The sequence below is a fragment of the Myodes glareolus genome, chromosome 13 (genome assembly GCF_982192425.1).
Source record: "Myodes glareolus chromosome 13, mMyoGla1.1, whole genome shotgun sequence".
In the NCBI taxonomy this organism is placed as follows: Eukaryota; Metazoa; Chordata; class Mammalia; order Rodentia; family Cricetidae; genus Myodes; species Myodes glareolus.
In genome coordinates this window covers 53353708-53371910 of record NC_142038.1, presented here as the reverse complement: position 1 = coordinate 53371910, position 18203 = coordinate 53353708, and the positions used below count along the sequence as shown (strand labels likewise).

The 18203-nt window shown below is 47.5% G+C and overlaps 1 protein-coding gene across 2 annotated transcripts in view; it reads right to left on the bottom strand.

The window, feature by feature from the left end:
* The window catches only part of Epb41l4a (erythrocyte membrane protein band 4.1 like 4A), a 200599-nt gene extending 183714 nt beyond the window's left edge, over positions 1-16885 (bottom strand). Inside the window, exons 1-2 of one of the 2 annotated variants that reach the window (XM_048442513.3) lie at positions 16451-16885; positions 15656-16089 (exon numbers count right to left, since the gene is read on the bottom strand). In XM_048442513.3, the coding sequence (XP_048298470.2) occupies positions 15656-15754 (99 nt within the window). In that variant the 5' untranslated portion in view covers positions 15755-16089; positions 16451-16885. The remainder of the gene's footprint in view (positions 1-15655; positions 16090-16450) is intronic. The other variant, XM_048442512.3, reaches the window with a different exon arrangement.
* Between the last annotated feature and the right edge of the window lie 1318 nt (positions 16886-18203).

Sequence of the window (18203 nt, the reverse complement as noted above, 5' to 3'; positions counted from 1 at the left end):
TGTGTTGTGTGTGTTGAGTGTGTTGTGTGTGTTGCTGGGGCATCATTCAAGGCCTGATGCTCTAGGCAAGGACTGTAACACTGAGCTAAGCTCCTAAGCCCCCTAATTTTGAACATTTTTAGTTGCGCACATTTAGAAAACTTGGCAACTTAGTGTGTCTAAGAGGCTATGAATTCTATCCAGGGCAGGAGAATTTAATAAATACGGAGAGCTAGATACATTCTGCTCATCACTTTGCTATCCAAGCTCAGGCACAAGGCCAAAGTTACCTAACTACTTGAAGGTAGAAAGTCTACTGTGATGACAAAGAGAGGCATGCCTACCTCTGCTGTGTGGCAAGACATCCAGAACCTTTGTCAGGATCACAGCTTTGACCCATTCATCAGTCACCCATGGAGAGCTCCAGACAGAGACTGGCAAACTGTGAGTCCTTTACCACACAAAATCACCCACACGGCAGCTCCCAACCATCTGCCACTCCAGTTCTAGGGGAAGCCTTCCGACCACCACAGGCTCCTGTGTGCCTTGGTGTGCATCCATACACATTCACATAAAATGAAGAAGAAAAGAGAAATGTCTCTGAATTTCTGTTAAAATAGTGCATTTTGTTCACGTACATGCACACTGGCACATACACGTTCATAGCACAGACACATAACACACGCACATACACACCCACCTACCCACACATACAACAGAAAAGGAGGGATTTGTTACTTTCAAAGTAAGTGGCCTCCAACTCAGCAAACAGCTTACTAACCAGCAAATGCAAAGAACACGAAAGTCTTTTGCGAAGCCTTTAGTTTAAAGGTATCACAAATCGCGATTTCCTACTTTTAAGACAGCTCTGCATGTCCATAACAATGGCCCCTAACTTTCATCTGGTATGTGTCGTGTGCACGTGCTGGTAACTAAACTCTTACAGTGTGTTACTGCATTCAGCCTGCACGGGAGTAAGAAGCAGATATGTTACCAATTTCACCCCACAGACGATAAAACTCAAGTATAGAGTTAAACGGCTTGCCAGAGGTCACCAGGGAAGAAACAATGGGGCTGCAAAACAGCCATTAACACTCTCCAGCACTTGAGAACTGTCCAAGTTTGCCAGCCATTTCTATCTTTGAGCCTCCGGATCCACGTGACATTAGTGGGAAGATCTCAGCAGTCAACTTATTTTGTAAATGGAGAAAGCGTGACACCATCACTGTGAATGACCTTCCCAAAATGCAAACGGAAGGTAGAGAAAGAGAAACCCAGATTTTCCCTTTCCATCTCCCAAGGAAGCTGCCCTTCCCAGTCAATAAAAGTATTTTCATCATGCATTGCTGAAATCTTAGTTGTTTAATAAATAATTCTAGATTTAAGATTCAGGTTGCTAAAAAGTTACCCAGCCCGGGCACCCAGGGCAGGGCTAGTCTGATAAACCCCAGACTTCCTGTCGTCCTCAACCAATTCATTTCTCTGTTTATGTCCATGCTGCTCTAACCCAGGCAGCCTTCAGAGACAGAGCGTCCTCAGGCAGGCAAAATCAACAGCTTCTCCCTAATATGTAGTTCAAAACTGCATGAAAGCTGAAGGCTTTGTCTTTAATGCCAAGACGCACGTGAGGACAGGCCACCTAGTAGCCCATCTGTAAGACGGGACCCACTGAGTCCTGCTTTCTGCTCTTCTAAACCTTCTCACATCAAGGTCAGCTAGTGTCTCTGTGGTGGTTTGAATGAAAATGGCTCCCATAGGCTCATATGTTTGAACACCTTGGCCTTAGCTGGTATAACTGGGAAGGATTAGGAGGTGTGACCTTGTTGGGAAGATATGTCACTGGTGGAGAGTTTTCAGGTTTCCAAAAGACTCATGCCATTTCCAATGTGCTTTTTGCTTCCTGTTTGTGTCTTATCTGTTTGCTTCAATGCCAGGCCTACCTATCCCACCATGACAATAATATACTCCTATCTCTCTAAAACCATAATCGCAATTAAACACTTTCATGACCACGATGCAAAACTTCTTAACAATAATACTTGCAAACCAAATTCAGTAACACATACACATTATGACTAAGTAAGCGTCATCCCAAATCAATATATATATCAAAAATATCATATAGACAAATTCAAGGACTGAAACCACACTTAATTGTTCGATAGAATGCTGAAAAGGCATTTGACAAAGTTCAACATGCCTTTATGATAGAAGTTCTGGGGAATTTAGAAATAGATGGAACATATATCAAAATAATAAAGGCTATCTCTAACAAACCACAGCCAACATTATATTAAACGGAGACAACTTGAGAGTATTTTCTCTAAAATAAGGAGCAACACAAGACTGTTGACTCTCCCTCTCTTATTCGGTATAGAGCTAGGAGTCTTAGCTTTAACAATTACAGAAGAGAAAGACATAGAAGCTACAAAAAAGAAAAAAATCAGACTATTTCTATTTGCAGATGATATGATAATTTACTTAAAACACCTTATTAGAAAACTCTCAGGTCGATAAACACTTCCTTCTAAAGCTCCATTCTTGATTAACCTCACTCTGACATGCAAGAAGCAATTTCCTGTAATAATGCCTGTGCACACTGGGATCTCCCACATAAGCTGCCCTGTGGTGTACCCACTGCTGCTTCACCCGGTACTTCTACTTCTGCACAGATGTGTACCCTTCACTTCATTATCACCAACAGAAACGCTGACGCTACTGAGTCAACAATAAGCTCTGAATAAATTCTTACATGGTTGTGCACACAAAGTTGTACATACAATTAGAGACATACAGCATTGTTCCAGACCCCAAGATACCCTTACATTCTATCTTAGTTAGGGTTTCTGTTGCTGTGAAGAGACACCATGGCCATGGCAACTCTTACAAAGGAAAACATTTAGTTGGGGCTGGCTTACAGTTCAGAGGTTTAGTCCATTATCATCATGATGGGACATGAAAGTGTGCAGGCAGACATCATGCTGGAGAAGGAGCTGAGAGTTCATGTTGATCTAGAGGCAACAGGAAGTGAACTGCCACATTGGGCGGGGCTTGAGCATATATGAGACCTCAAAGTCTACTTCTTCAGTGACACACTTCCTCCAACAAGGCCACACCTGCTCCAACAAGGCCATACCTTCTCATGGTGCAACTCCCTATGGGCCAATCATTCAAACACATGAGTCTAAGGAGGCCATACTTATTCAAACTACCACACACTGAAAACCTATTTGTTTGCAAATAACTGTTCCAGAGCATAGTTTTAAAGTATCTTTTTAAAAAAAAAAAAAAAAAAAAAAAAAAAAAAAAAAAAAGGTGACTTTCTGAAAAATTCAGGAAAATCTTATCTTCCTGATAAACAGCAGCTAAGGAGGAAATAATGTAGAGTCGTGATAGTGACGGTGAAATACCGGTTACTAGCAAACACCCATCGGCTGTGCCAAACTTCCAACAGGATAATTTCACCTGGCGCTCATGTGCCCTTCCTCCGTCCCTCCCTCCCTGCCTCCCTCCTCCCCCCTCCGTCCTCTGCACCTAACCCCAAGCAGTAAGAAGGATCACTAACTAGTTTTGGCTTTTCCCTCCTAGAAAGAGTCAGCAAGTAACTATAGGGATTCAGGGCAAAGCACAAAGGTTTTATTAAAATGAAACCAAAGAAAAAGTCCATGTGACGCATACTCTAAAACTATGCCATGAATAAACTATTCCTGACTTCTGAAATAAGCACTTTCAAAACAGACAATTTCTTTTTAAAAAAAAAAGAAGAAGAAATGCATGTCAGTGACTGTCATTCTGAAAAGAAGTCCCACATAGCCACTTCTCATACAAATTGTAAAACATAGACCTGGCCTGGAGAGGCCGCCAAGTCCAAGCAGCAGCCCTGCACGGTGCTCAGGGCAGCCCACAGAGCTAAGAAGACCTAACTTAAGGGAAGTGGCTGCAGGGCCTGGGAGTATAGGAGATAGGCAGGGCCGCAAACCTAAATGGTTTCAATAAATCCTGGCCTCTCCTTCCATGACCAGCTCTCCGTCTTTCCTTCCTCCCACACTGCAAGCCAGAAGGGGTGGGAGAGCACCAAGGCAGGAATGAGGAGGGGAGAGCAGACACAAAGGTCCACCATCTGGGACCTGGCAAACCAGTCCCGTTCTGAGTCCTGCCTCCTCACCTGCGGACCACGGCCCAAAACTCTAAGGGAAAGCCAGTCTGTGAGAGCTTATGCCACCTTCAGGCTCTCTGCTGCCCTTTCCGGAAGGCTTTCCGGGGGCAAACTGAGGGAGGGTAAATGAGTGCGTGCAGAGGGCCAAGCAGCTGAAGCGCCACTCAACAGACCCGAGCGCCTGGCGGAAAAGAGCAAATGACAAGCAGAAGTGAGCTCACGTGAAGGATGCCGTAGCATCGCAGCACTAGCGTGATCCTGGATTCTCGACACTCTGTACACGGGAAGGCACTGTAGCCTACACTGGGAGTTTTCAAATGTCTGAATAACTGTGGACAAGTCCATGAAGCTCAAACTACGCCAGTTTCAGGAAAATGAGGATTTGCTCTGACTCCCTCAGTCACAGCGGATTTTGGTCCAATGCTACAAAGTCAGGATGGCTCCCTGGCTTTTAACCTGCAACCCTGGGAAAAAATCTCTAATGTGCAGGGATGAAAGTGATGCTGGAAAGTATGTGCTCACAGAAAGTCTTCTAGCGATCTATCAGTTGTGTGTCGGGGGAAGGGCACACCTTACCTTGCTCAGAACAGATCACCACCAAGTTCTCAATGTTTCAAGGCCGTAGATGAACACTACATACATATATAAATGGTCATTTGTCTAGCATAACTGGAAACCAGGCATATCACTTAAACCCAGAAAAACCTAAAAGAGCAAAAAAAGGGAAACACCCTTTTCAAATTCATCAGCATATGTCTATAAAGAGAAACATTTTCCTGCTCACATCAATTCATACAATCAACACTAAACCCATTCCACACTGGCTTGACTGGGAATCCCATTTAAAAGGCCTAGTGTCATCCCTCAGGGTTTCCCAGTCAGTAGCTATCACCAACGAGGCCAGGTGTGCACAGCAGTTAGGACCCATGAGACCTGGTGCAAACAGAAGCTACCGCCCATGAGACCCAGTGTGAACAGTAGTTACCACCCATGAGGCCCAGTGTGAACAGTAGTTACCACCCATGAGGCCCAGTGTGAACAGTAATTACCACCCATGAGGCCCAGTGTGAATAGTAGTTACCACCCATGAGGCCCAGTGTGAACAGTAGTTAGCACCCATGAGGCCCAGTGTGAACAGTAGTTAGCACCCATGAGGCCCAGTGTGAACAGTGGTTACCACCCATGAGGCCCAGTGTGAACAGCAATTACCACCCATGAGGCCCAGTGTGAACAGTAATTACCACCCATGAGGCCCAGTGTGAACAGTATTTACTACCCTTGAGGCCCAGTGTGAACAGTAGTTAGCACCCATGAGGCCCAGTGTAAACAGTGGTTACCACCCATGAGGCCCGGTGTGAACAGTAGTTACTGCCCATGAGGTCTGGTGTGAACAGTAGTTACTGCCCATGAGGTCTGGTGTGAACAGTAGTAACTGCCCATGAGGCCTAGTGTGAACAGTAGTTACTGCCCATGAGGTCTGGTGTGAACAGTAGTTACTGCCCATGAGGCCTGGTGTGAACAGTAGTTACCACACATGAGGTCTGTCTGGTGTAAACAGTAGTTACTGCCCATGAGGTCCGATGTAAACAGTTTCATCTGCAACATCTCGAGACAAGGAGGAGAGCTTGGCCTTAATTTACAGACAAGGACGCACACTCAGAGAAAGTGGCTTGTTCACACTGACAGTGCTGGCAGACGGGAGGGAGACTGGCAGCCAGACCACCTACATCTAAATACGTCCTCTCATCCCACCATATCCCTTCCAGCGAGGTGGGCTGGAAAGCATAGAAACATCTTTGATGAGACAGGAGCTTGATGAGGGTCAGAAGAGGCATCCGGGCTCTCCACTGAGGAGTCATCGTCAGGAGGGTTACCCCGAGCAGAACTCTGGAGCTCCTCTAGCAGGCTAGGTGGGCTGGAGCTTTCCAGGCAGGCAGGAATAGCAGGAATGTGGGGCATTCAAAACTTGGAAGCAGTCTGGCTTAACTGGACAGCAAGATCAGAATGAGGAAGTAGCAGCGTAAAGAATAGAAAGAATGGGGGAGGAGGGGAGGGGTGATGAGGAGAGCCGTGGAGACCGGACAGTCACAGACACTGACGGTTTGTCAGAACTGTGTACCTGAGAAGAAAGAGTCTCTTGTTCCCGCTGAGTGTAACTCGGACTGCCTCAGTCACCCCTGGGATGCTCAAACAGCACGTCTTTACCTTCCGACGTGGATCACCTTCCGACGTGGATCACAGACCGGACCGCTACACCTCATCCCAACTTCCTCATCACCTGCCCTAACCGCATTTCCGACTGCCTTCTGTGCTAAATAGTGAGCGCATGCTTATGCCTCTCCTCCTGTGCCCCAGACTGGTGAACAGTTCCATGCTCCACTGACCCAAGATATATTGGTCCCCAGTAACAGACTCCTGCCACAAACTGCTTCAGTGAAGAAGTGTATTAGCTCAGCCATGAGGGAATCCAGGGGCAGGGAGAGAAGACACAGGGCAGTTGGAGACACCACTGTCACTTCTCGCTCTGCCATCTTAGGAGTCGCTGTGGTCTATCTGCTGTAATCAGTAGCCAGTGGTTCTGGTGATGAGGAGGGGAAGTGTGTATATGGCGATGTGCTAGATGGGAAACTGAGTCTCACGTTCCCAGAAGCACTGTCATGTCACCAGCAAGCTTGCCTGTGCCTGTTATTCAGCACGAGTCTGTGCCGTCCTTCAGTTCCAACGGCAACAGGCACACCTTTAGAGCAATTGTCCTCCTGGACTCGGGTAGAGCTCGGACCAACTTCCTCCTGGAGCCAATAGCTGCACCGAAGAGGGTGCAGCTGGGTTAGGAATGAAAGAGGGGAATCGTGGGTGCTGAAGGCTATCAACAAAGTGCTCTACCTCTTGGGCCACGACCCTCACATTTCCACATTTTTTCAGATCTTGGAGTTCCCACCTCTGAAATACATTCCAGATTTTATTTTCTCTCCCCTTCTCCATTACTGTTGCCTTAAGTCATGCCCTTCTCAGTCCTTGACTGCTCCAAGACACACGTCTCAGAGACACCTAAAGACTTACTAAGGGTAATGGTGGGGAGGATTAGCATTTCCAAATTGTAAATGAGAAGCAAATATATTTTTAAATTATATAAAATATTATATATATATATATATCACTTATTGAGTATCTTTGATTTTACATGTCTAAAATCCTTTTCCAGATTTCACAATCATCCTATGAGGCAGTTATCATCTTCCTCTACATACAGATGAGGAAACCGAGGCTGCCTCAAGAACAGCTGTCCACATGGAGAAGACAGGACATGAACACAGGGAGCACAAAGGACTAGAGACACCCACATAGCTCCGGAGGGGAGGCTAGCCTCGGCACCGAGTGTGAGCCCATGCTAAGCTGGAAGCACTGGGATGAGGGGAAAAGTCAGTTTTGAGAAGCGATATCTGATGTAGCCAAGACTGTTTCTCGAACTTGCTTCTGAAGGAAGGGCAAAGTGGGCAGAGAATCTTGATACACAAACAGTCTCTATGGTTAGCTCAAGAGCCTGGCCTTTAGGCAGGTCACAGTCTGTGTGCAAATCCGGACTACTGTTTGGTTTGTGACACAATCTCACTATGCGGCTCCTTGCTGTCCTGGAACTCACTTCTGCGGATTAGGCTGGCTTCTACCGTGCAGCCGTGTTCCTGCCCTCTGTCTCCAGGCTGCTGGGATTACAGGCATGCGCAGGACTCTAAACAAGCTGCTCCATGAGAATCTTGGATCTCAGTGTACTGACCGCTCTAAGTGGGGCTCAGAATGTGTCCTTTCTAAATCCGCTGCAGAATTCAGTTTCACTCCCTCTCCAGTCTCCTCTCAACTGGCTGACCCCTCCCTTGCCATCTGACCTCTCTGCTATTGTGCTATTGTCCCAGTGGGCTAGGATGGGCTAGCGAGACACTACCACCCAGCACTCCTTCAAACCCTGCCTTCTCCACCTTCCTTGTTCTGACTCCCTCTAGGACTGTCAATCTCCTCTGCTAGGAAACAGACTTCTCACACTTTGGAAAAGTAGCTAGCCCTTTCAAGCCTGCAGCCTCTGGAGGAGCCATTCTGCCCTGGGGGATCTCTTCGAGAGAGTGTTTAGTCACAGAGAAAGGTATTAACAATGGATGGCATTAAGTAAGAATGGCTGTTTCACTTAAAAAAGAAAATAAAACAAACAGGAAGTGCACACACAGCTGGGGGGGGGGCATAGGAATGCAAATCATTCTTTTCTGTTTTCCTTTGGAGACTGGTACAGACTCTCCGAACTGTAGCTACAAGCTTCTTGAGCCACAAAGTAAACTGACTGGTTCCTGAACTTAACATACCTTGTCTTTGCCTAGGACATGTGACAACAGGTGTCTCTTTAACCTTAATATGTGAGACTCACAAACAAAATGCACAGTGCGGAAGAGAAAGGCAGTTGCTGCATCCCCGCACAGGATGACCAGGAGCAACAGATACCAGCTCTACAGAGGTCGACATGCCAGAGCTAACGCTCCACCAAGCAGACTCAGAGAGACAGGAACACAGCCAGAACTCAGACTGGTCACATCTATACCGGCCTGCAGACGAATGCCCCCCCATCAGACAGAAAACAAAAAGTTTTTTTTTTTTTTTTTACAAGACCCCAATGCTTATTAAGGCCGAGAACAGTACCAAATCAGATTTACGCAGCTTCAAGTGTAAAATGAACAGAGGGCAATCTTTAAAAAAATCAAAGCAGACAGAACTCCCTAATTATGCGGACACACACCGTGGTACTAACCAACAACGCCCTCAACTGAGACAACGAAGGAGAGCGAGATTCTCCAGCCATTCCTGAAATCTGCACTTCTCCTAAAAGACTCAAGCTGGAAGGAGAATGCTCTATTAAAAGAGAAAGAAAAGACCTAAGATCTGAGAAGCAGAGGCAGGAGGATGAGAAATTTGAGGAAATCCTCAGGTGCAGCCACTTTGAGGTCAGCCAGGCCTACAGGAGTCCCTGTCTCTCCCCACCCCCTCCCCACCCATTCTACAAGAAAAGAGAAAATGGCGTGACTCATGTTTTCTGCAGCAGCTGCCAATCAGCTCTTCAGCGAGCCACCCGCACTCAGCCCACTGAACCTTCTCATTCTCTGCCCATTATCAATACGAAAACTAGAGTATCTTGGCAACAGATTTTTCACAGTGAAACTCTTTATTCTGCAGTCTTTTCTAGTAAAAATCAAATGGCAAAGGAATGTCATTATCCATAGTAAAGATTTTCAATATAGTCGGACCAACTGCAGCATTCCATTCTTTCCCTCCTATTCAAATTACAGTTAATAAGCATCTATTACACGAAGCGTACAGCCCGAGCTCCCGGAATCACAGGCATGGGCTCGCAAGCTACAGGAAGAGACAGAGAGGCCAGAAATGCTTGGAGTGTGTTGGGGTGCCGAGACAGAGATATGTGAAGACGCAGGTGGGCACCCTGCCTACTCAGGCTCAGCTGAGACGCTTGATTCAAGTCTTGAAGCCTGGCTCAGATGAGGGGATGTTTAGGGAAAGGCAGAAGGGCACATATATAGCAACTAGCAGGAGTCCCGTACACAATGACCCCCGGGAGGGTCTGTAATGTCTGAGAAACCGAGAGCAATTCTGCCTGGCACAAGCAAGCCACAGGTCAGGTTGGAGGTTAGGAAAGAGGCGAGAGCGAGGCCAGCAGTCTCTGCTGCTCACCACATTCGAGGCACAAGGGATGTGTAAGGTGGTTATTTTATAGAGGGTAGAACTGGGGCTCTGAAGGGACAAGTAGCTTTCTAAAGCTCCACATTCGACTTACACTAACAGAAACGTCACTCACAGGATCATTCCTTCAACCTACGTTTGTTTAAAAGGTCCCTGGTTTTGTAAGACAGCAGATATCAAAATATATCAGTACTCACATACATATGCCTGCCCTCCCACCCAGTCTTCTGAGGCATTTCCCTTTCCAGTCCAAGTAAGAGGAAACTTAGACTTCTTCGTGAGATACATATACTTTAAACCTCACCTACGACTACTTTCTTCTGGTTCCCTGGGAAGTTTCTGATTGAGGATTAGGGGACTCGAAAGGATTCTCAGGATGGGCAGGACATAACAGCACTTAACAGTGAATGGACCAACTGTACATTGCAACTGGATAGCGGGAATGGCACAGCTCCAGGTTTCAAAGTTAACAGAGGGGCTGGAGAGAGGGCCCAGGGGTTAAGAGCACCGGCCGCCCTTCTAAAGGACCAGGATTCAGTTCCCAGTGCCCATGTGGCAGCTCACAGTCACCTGTAACTACAGTTCCAGGGAATCCAGCACCCTCTCTGGCCTCTGTGGGCACCAGGAGGCATCCACTGGGTACAGACACATATGCAGGCAAAATACTTAGACATATAAAACAAATAAATCTTGTTTTAGGTTAATGGAATTCCTAGCTTGCTGCCAAGTTAGGTTCATTAATTTAGTCATCACCTCTATGAAAATCAAGCTCCTCACTCACTATTCAGAGCACCAAACCCTGCCAAAATGAAATACTAATCTTTTTCATATTTGCATAGCAATTCTAGGGGCAAAATTTACAATCAAACCTTATGACTTTTTCCAAATCTTTTGCTCCTCAAAGAACAATCCAGAAACATAGTTTGAACCACATTCAAGTTTTGCTTTCGAAAAGAACAAAAGGAAAAGTACTGTACCTCTCCCTGCACAGAGAGCCACAAAGGGCCTCACGAAAGTTCCCCCAGAACAAACACTACAAAAACTGAGGTCAACCACAGGAGAAAGGCCTCCCTGAAGAAGCTGAAGAGACGGCAGCAGAGAACAAACAGCCAAGCGCTATTGTTCTGGCGGGACCCACAATCGATAGCGCGTAGCTTGTATAAATCTCAGATCAGACTCAAGCAAGAGACTGAATGAAAAGAACGTCCTGCCCATCAAGCGAGGTTACGTCTAAAGGAAGAATGCGAATGTCTAAGTAACACTAGAATGGATACAAAAAAAAAACCTGTCTTTTATTGTTCTAATTACTTTTTAAACAGAAAATCCTTTTCCAGTCAGTTGATAACTGTGACCACGGAAGACACGCAGCTATCACCCTCGCACCCATGCTCTCTACTAGAACACAATCTTCCCGCTGAAAAGCCTTTGTCTACGTTATGAAAAATGACTTTTTAACTAAGTTTTCAATTCATAATCTGGTACTTAAATAAACTGAAGGAGTACTTTTCAATTGGTGCGCACGATAATGTCTAATCGGCCTTCTCTCACATGTCTACATGTGATAGCTACAGTTAGCCTTCCAACAAGACGCACCATTTTAACAGAAATTCAAAGACGTTCCTCTTTCCTCTTTATTTTATTGGATGTGTATGTGTGCACACCAAGGCACACAGGCGTCTGTGGCGGTCGGAAGGCGTCCCCTCCAACTGGAGTTGCAGACGGTTGTGAGCTGCTTGTGGGTTCTGGGACCCAAACCGGGGTGCTCCTCAAGAGCAGTTAAGAGCTCTTAACCACTGAGCCATCTCTCCAGTCCCAGCTCTCTTTTACTTTTCAGACTTTTACAAGGAAAGTCTTAAGAAAACCACATAAGACTCAGTAAAATTACTTCTGCTTAAATAAAGCAGAGCCTAGGTGTGTGGCTCCTGCCTGCTCTGGGAGCTAACTGCCTAGAAGACAGAGGCAGGAAGACTGTCACAAGCCCAAGGCAGTGTGAGAGACCCTGTCCAAAAAGAAACCCATAAACTGTGTGAATACGTTTAATACAAAGCCAGTGGTTCTGATCTGATTTTCAATAGTTGTTCTGTTTTCATGTGTGTGTTTGCCTGCATGTATGCATGTGTAGCATGTGCGTGCCTGGTGCTCTCCTCGGTCACAAGAGGACATCAGATCCCATGGTGGTTCCCATTTCACTTGAGAATAAGAAAAATGGGCAACTCAAAATCTCAAAAAGCACTTTTTTAAAAAAGACTTTTGTTTATTATTGTTGTATGAGTGTGTATCTGTGCACAGTGGGGTGATGAGTGGGTTACAGCACCCAAGTAGAGGACAGAGGACAGCTTTGTAGAGCTTCTTCTCCCCTTCAAACTTTGTAAGAATTCCAGGGATCAAACTCAGATTCCCCAGGGATGCCGAACAGACCTCTTTACACCGAGCCAACTCATCAGCTCTGGAAATGTATTTTAAAGCCAGGTGGTGGTGGCGCACACTTTTAATCCCAGCACTCAGGAGGCAGAAGCAGGTGGATCTCTATGAGTTCCAGGCCAGCCCAGTCTACAGAGTGAGTTCCAGGACAGCTTGGGCCACACAGAGAAACCCTGTCTCAAAAAATAACCAGCAAAAGTTCTTTTAAAAATTAATCGATAATTTTTGTTTTAATTCAGAGGAAAACAAGCTAATTTATGTTGCTTAACATTGTGTTTATTTTCATTTAATTTCTGAGAATAATTTTGTTAGTATAAAAGATATAACAATAATTACATCAAGTACATAAAGTTAAAACTCAGACTTTTCAAACAGCATATGACCCTAAAGTCCTGGAAGAACTGAGTATGTGCTCAAAGCATTTGGAAAACCGTTTCAATAACAGAAGAGGGGCAGAATAAAGTCGGGGATCAGTTTTTGCGCGCCATCAGCAGCCATGTTTTTGGTTTCTCTCCTATTTATCACCCATTTTCTTATTCTCCTTCCAATACTTAGAAGAGAAGCATTTCCTGCTATAATGGCTTCAACTAGAGTTAAACTTTTGCCAATTTTCCAAGCTCTAAATCTCAGCCACGCTGCTGGAAGACCTCTAGGCTAAGCTTTTCCTCTTCCTGGCTACCATAAAACCCTTGAGGTTTTTTTTATCTGATCTCTGTGTTTCTAAGATCTAAAGATTGGGCATTTTGTCTCTGTTTTCCAAGAGAGATGGACAGGCCTCGATCCCTCAGGAACACTTGGACCTTTCGGTAACTTTGGTTTTAACTGGTGATAGCCGAAGTCACCAAGTAACTACCCCAGGGAGAAAACACTGTAACAGAGGCTGTTGATTACTGGCTGTGCAGTTAACTTATCATCTAAAGCAGGCGCTAACTTTATCAAATTAATATACAGCAGCTGGGACCGGAGAGGTGGCTCAACAGTTGAGAGCACTGGCTGCCCTTCCAGAGGACCAGGGGTAGATTCCCAGCACCCACATGGCTGACATCTGTGACTCCAGTTCCAGAGGATCAGTCAAGCAGCTTCTTACACATGCATGCAGGCAAAACACCAACACACATAAAATCAGCAAAATTCAAATGTACATATAGAGTAACTGACACCTGTATGCCGTAACATGGGAAGGGGAAGAGGAAGGTTAAATAGCCAGTTCTCTATAGCATAGCCCACGTGCTCAAACAATGTCTGAGGATCACTTACACAGGGTGCTTTTGCAAGCTTCAGACCATTGGTAAACATACAAATGCTTAACTTAGTACATACTACAGGTAGCTAGGTCCTAAAGCACACATTTTTACAGAGGGGTAGTAGCTGTAGATAGCATGGTTAGCTCCAGCAGACAACATCTGTGTTGCACACACGGACATCAAAATCATCATGGCATGCTTTTGTGACACCAAAAGAGGCCAAGCTTGTGGCAAAAATGATTACTTCCAACGAAAGCCTGCTTTAAATAGTGTTTCGTTACATGGCGCTCAGCCAAAAGAACACGATTTTGAAACTGTTGTTGCCTTTGAATCACTCACAAACCTTCAACCCATTTGTAAAACAAGGTAAATACTATGGATTTACTGAAAGCAAGTATGGATCAGGAGTTGGGACTCACGTTTCTTTAACAAACTTATTCTATTTGATCCTGAGTCTTGGCTGCTCTCCTGACAGAATAATCTACACAAGCCACAGCTGACAGGGGCATGGCTTTCATGATTAAATGGGGAGCTCTTGCTGCAGCGACAACTTGAGACTCCAGATGCATTTATTCTTTGTGTTTCAGAAGGTCTCTTTGCCGGCTTGGTATCAGGTCATCACTTATCCTTCTGAGTGTTCCCATTCCTACACCAGGCAACCCGTCTGCATCGCCAAGAACTGTTTCTGCTTTTATTTTGGCCTATTTTGCTCACAACAAAATGTTCAATCGAACTGTGCAGTAAAGTTTTGTCTCCCCTGTTTTCCTACTGTGTGTGGATGTGTGACTAAGTACATAAAGAAAAGTTAAAAAATATAAAGCAAACATTGTCCCTCCAAATACTGTTTTATTGCTCTTGGGGAAAACTGAAAGATGAAAATTTGATTGAATTTGCTTGTTGTAATTGCTGGGGAACACTGTTCAAAACGATTTCCCAAAGGGAGGGGTTAAGTGTTTTAGCTTTAATTGGTCACTTTGGCCTTTCTTCTGCAAGAGGATTACACCATGAAATTCTAATTCTGTATGCCCAAACTGGCAACATCCACGAAGAGGCTTCTAGCCAGGAAGTTTTTCTGGTGGGCGGAAAGGTAATCAAAACAGACTGCCCCAAGGAAATGCCCAGAACCTACCTCACGCGGACAACTTCTGAAATGACAAGACTAGGAAAGGCTGGCTATAGCGCATCATGGTAAACTCGATCCCCAGACCCACAGCTTCCGGACACGCAGGGGTTGGGAGGGGGGCACGACGTGCAGAGTCCACGGCTGCCTTAACTAAAATGCCTCGGTGGTTTAATACTGAAGGAAAAAGGCAAGCAACACACACACACACACACACACACACACACACACACACACACACACACACACACACACACCGGATTCCTATCTGCTCAGAACTGTTGGAAAAGCCAAACAAACGCGCAGGCGCATCCTCAGGTTGTCAGGTATTTAAAAAAAAAAAATGTACTCATTAAAATTAAGGAAGTGGGTCGGGTGCAAGCTCGTAGGCTTTCTGTGGGTTTTCTAGTTTGGAAGCAGCAATACATTTTTGATGACTACAAACAGGAGCAAACCGATCACAGATTTGCTTTGTGAGATGTTTACTTCAATGTGGAGATAAAACCAGCTCGCTAGCAGAAAGAAAATTGGGCAAACGTAGCATTCTCCAGCTACAAATCCGGGGAACACAAACACAACAACCAGATTAATGTTTCAGCGAGAGAGTGCGTTAGTTTACTTCCCCAAGACTACTATCAGGGAAAATGGGGGTGCGTGGGGGAAGAAGGCTTCCACAAAGCCGAGAAGCACGCCTCCAGCACCCGGGTGGGGTCCTGTCCATTCAATTCTGCGTCTGTCTGGGAGCCGCGAGGGGCCTAAGAGGTGCTGGGGGAGCCCGGGAGTGGGCAGAGTCGCCGGGGCTCTAATTGCTGCTGGAAGTTGGGGCGTCGAGGACCCTTCGATACAGCAGTTACTTTTCTAAAGCATCTCCAAGTTAGCGCTGCCCCACAGACCCCTCCTCTGTCTGAGGCACGGCGGCCAGCCGGGCTGGACCGGTGACAGTCTTGAGACAAAGCCGCGGACCCCCACGTCGCGGACCCTGCACCGCGCCCCGGCTGCACCTACCTTGATGCCCTGCTGCTGGGTGGTAAGGGTGAGCTTGGACTCGTCCAGGAGCAAAACTTCGCAATAAAATTCCTCCGGAACGGCGCAGAAACAGCCCATGTCGGCTGAAAGCGTCTCCAGCCAGGCGAGTGCAGTGACCGAGGTGCCCGCCGCCTCCTCCCCTCAAACGCGAAGCATTAATTTATTGTATGCGCCGGGGAGAGGGCGAGAGGCGCGGGTCTGGGTGGGGCCCTGGGGAGCGAAGTCTGGGGTCCTGCGGTCTAGCCGAGGGCACCCCGAGAAGCTCGGAGAGCGGAGGCGGGAGGGTGAGCGCGCCCCGGAGCGTCAGGGACCCGGAGCCGCCCGGGAAGCGCCCGCCGAACTGGGCGCCGGGAGCGGCGTGTCCCCGCGCATCCTGCGGCTGCGGCTCCTCTTCTAAAAACTGGGGCGGCGACCTGGGAACGACAAGAGTCGCCGGGTTAGGGACGGACGGCCAGGGACACGAAAAGGGAGAGCCGGGCGCTCCAGACCCTCCCTGGGCTCGGACGCCCTTCGGTACTCCGCAGCGCCAGCCTCATAAAAGCACCGGAGCGATTCCCCTGCCGCAGCTCCCGAGTCCCCACCAGGAGCGCACCGGGCCCCGCCCCATACCCCCTGACCCGGTAGGCAGAGCCGAGAGCGCTCAGCTTCTCTTTTATGTCGGGGGTGGCCACGAACCCCCAGCCTGGGACGCGTGGCCAGCGGCGAAGGTCGCCACTCCCTCTGCGGGTCTCACAGCCAGCCCGGGGGCGCGGGGGGTCGGCCAGGGCTCCTCACCGAAACCAGCCGAGGGGAGATTAGCTTGTTGCGGGCTGCGGCTTCCGTCTGAGGGTCCCCGAACTCATCCCGCCGAGATGGCCAAGTTCAAGCTCGCCTCTCCCGAAAGCCCTGCCACGGGGACCGAACGCCGAACGTCTTGAAGAGCCGAGCGCCGGAGAACCTGCGGGCGGGCGCGGCAGTACCCGGGCACCGAGGCCGCCGAGGCTCCAGGGAAAGTTCTTGGCCGCGAGGGGCGGAGCCCTGGGCGGCAGCGACCCAGGTGCAGAGGGCCCCCGGGCGTCCGCAAAAAGCCGCCGAGCTGAAGCAGGAACCCCGGAACTACGACCCGAGCGCCCCTTCTGGGCGGGGTCTCCGCTGGGGGCGGAGGGCGGGGTGGAGGTGGTCAGTCTGGCCGGGTGCCGGCAGGTCCCAGCCAGAACGCGTGCGCTGCGCCGAAGCGGCGCGGCAGTGGCCAGGTCACTGCGTTCGTTTCCCTGGGAGACCTGGAGGGTGGCTTCAAGCCGCCAGGGCGCAGTTGTGCTCCGACCCCTGCGTGCTGCGATCCCAGCCCCACGCCCTCCGCGCGGCGGGCCGGGGCCAGGCACTGGTGGGCACAACAGCTCTGAGGCTGCAGTGACCCCTGGTGGGTCCCGGTGTCCGTGCACAGGCAAGACCAGCAGAGTGTGGAAGACACAGGACCCCCGCTGGCCCTGGGAGCAGGTGCAATCTGAGCTCTCTAGCTGGAAAGCTGCAGCGAATTAGTGCAAAAGCTGTCGGTGGAGGCTGGGGTGGGGGGCGCACCGCGGGAGGTGACTCGCTGAACTCTGTGCTGTATTGACTGCTAGGAAAAGAAAGAACTTGGCATCAGGTAGAAATTCCCTCTTCTACCACTTGTTAGCTTGAATAGTCAAAAAAAAAAACTATTTTAGTAAAAAACTTTGTGTCCGCAGCAACATAGTAAAAATAGTTTTGCACCAATTGGACACAGTTGTCAACAGAGTGATTTCCCACGAAGGACTTCTATATGAAACCTCACTTTTCCCTGCCCAACTTCCAGTTAAACGAGCTAAAAACCCTCATTTATCTTTCAACGTTTCTGGAAATTGAAGCATGCTTTGAGATTCTGTCAAATTCTGTACGCAACTTTAGGTTCTACTGTAAAAGTTTTATCCAACTTAAACCTCCGGATTTTAGCATCTTACTATGGAGGCTTTTCTGCAATCCAGCTTTCCCCTCATTTATCGCCAAATGTGATTGTAAGATATCTTAATGGTTTTCTTTCTTTTCCACAGCATGCAGCAGAACTATCTAAGCCTGCAAAGGCCTAAAAAATAAAAGTCATGAATATAGCCTTCTGTGAGCTCGAAGCCACCTACCTGTTCATGGGACTTTGGTTTGCGGTTTTTGTCTGTTGCCACTGATGGAAAGGCTGGGTTGGGGGTGGAGCAGTAATTCTGTTGCAAAGCCTTGACATTCCATACATACAACGATCTTTACTAAGTGAGACATTTTCTTTTCCATCTCTTTATCGCAGATTAGAGATAAGAAAATTAAAAGCCTGCTTTTAATACAAAACTGAAACTTCCTAGAGATAAGAAAATTCCACACATTTTTAGCAGCATTACCAAGTATAACTGACACACCATAGCTACATATATTAAAAGTTTGCAACTTACCTTTGACATCTACACACCCATACAACCATCACCATAATCAAGCTAATAAATCCACCCATCCATCATCTCTAGTCTAGTCCGGGGTGCTTGTATTC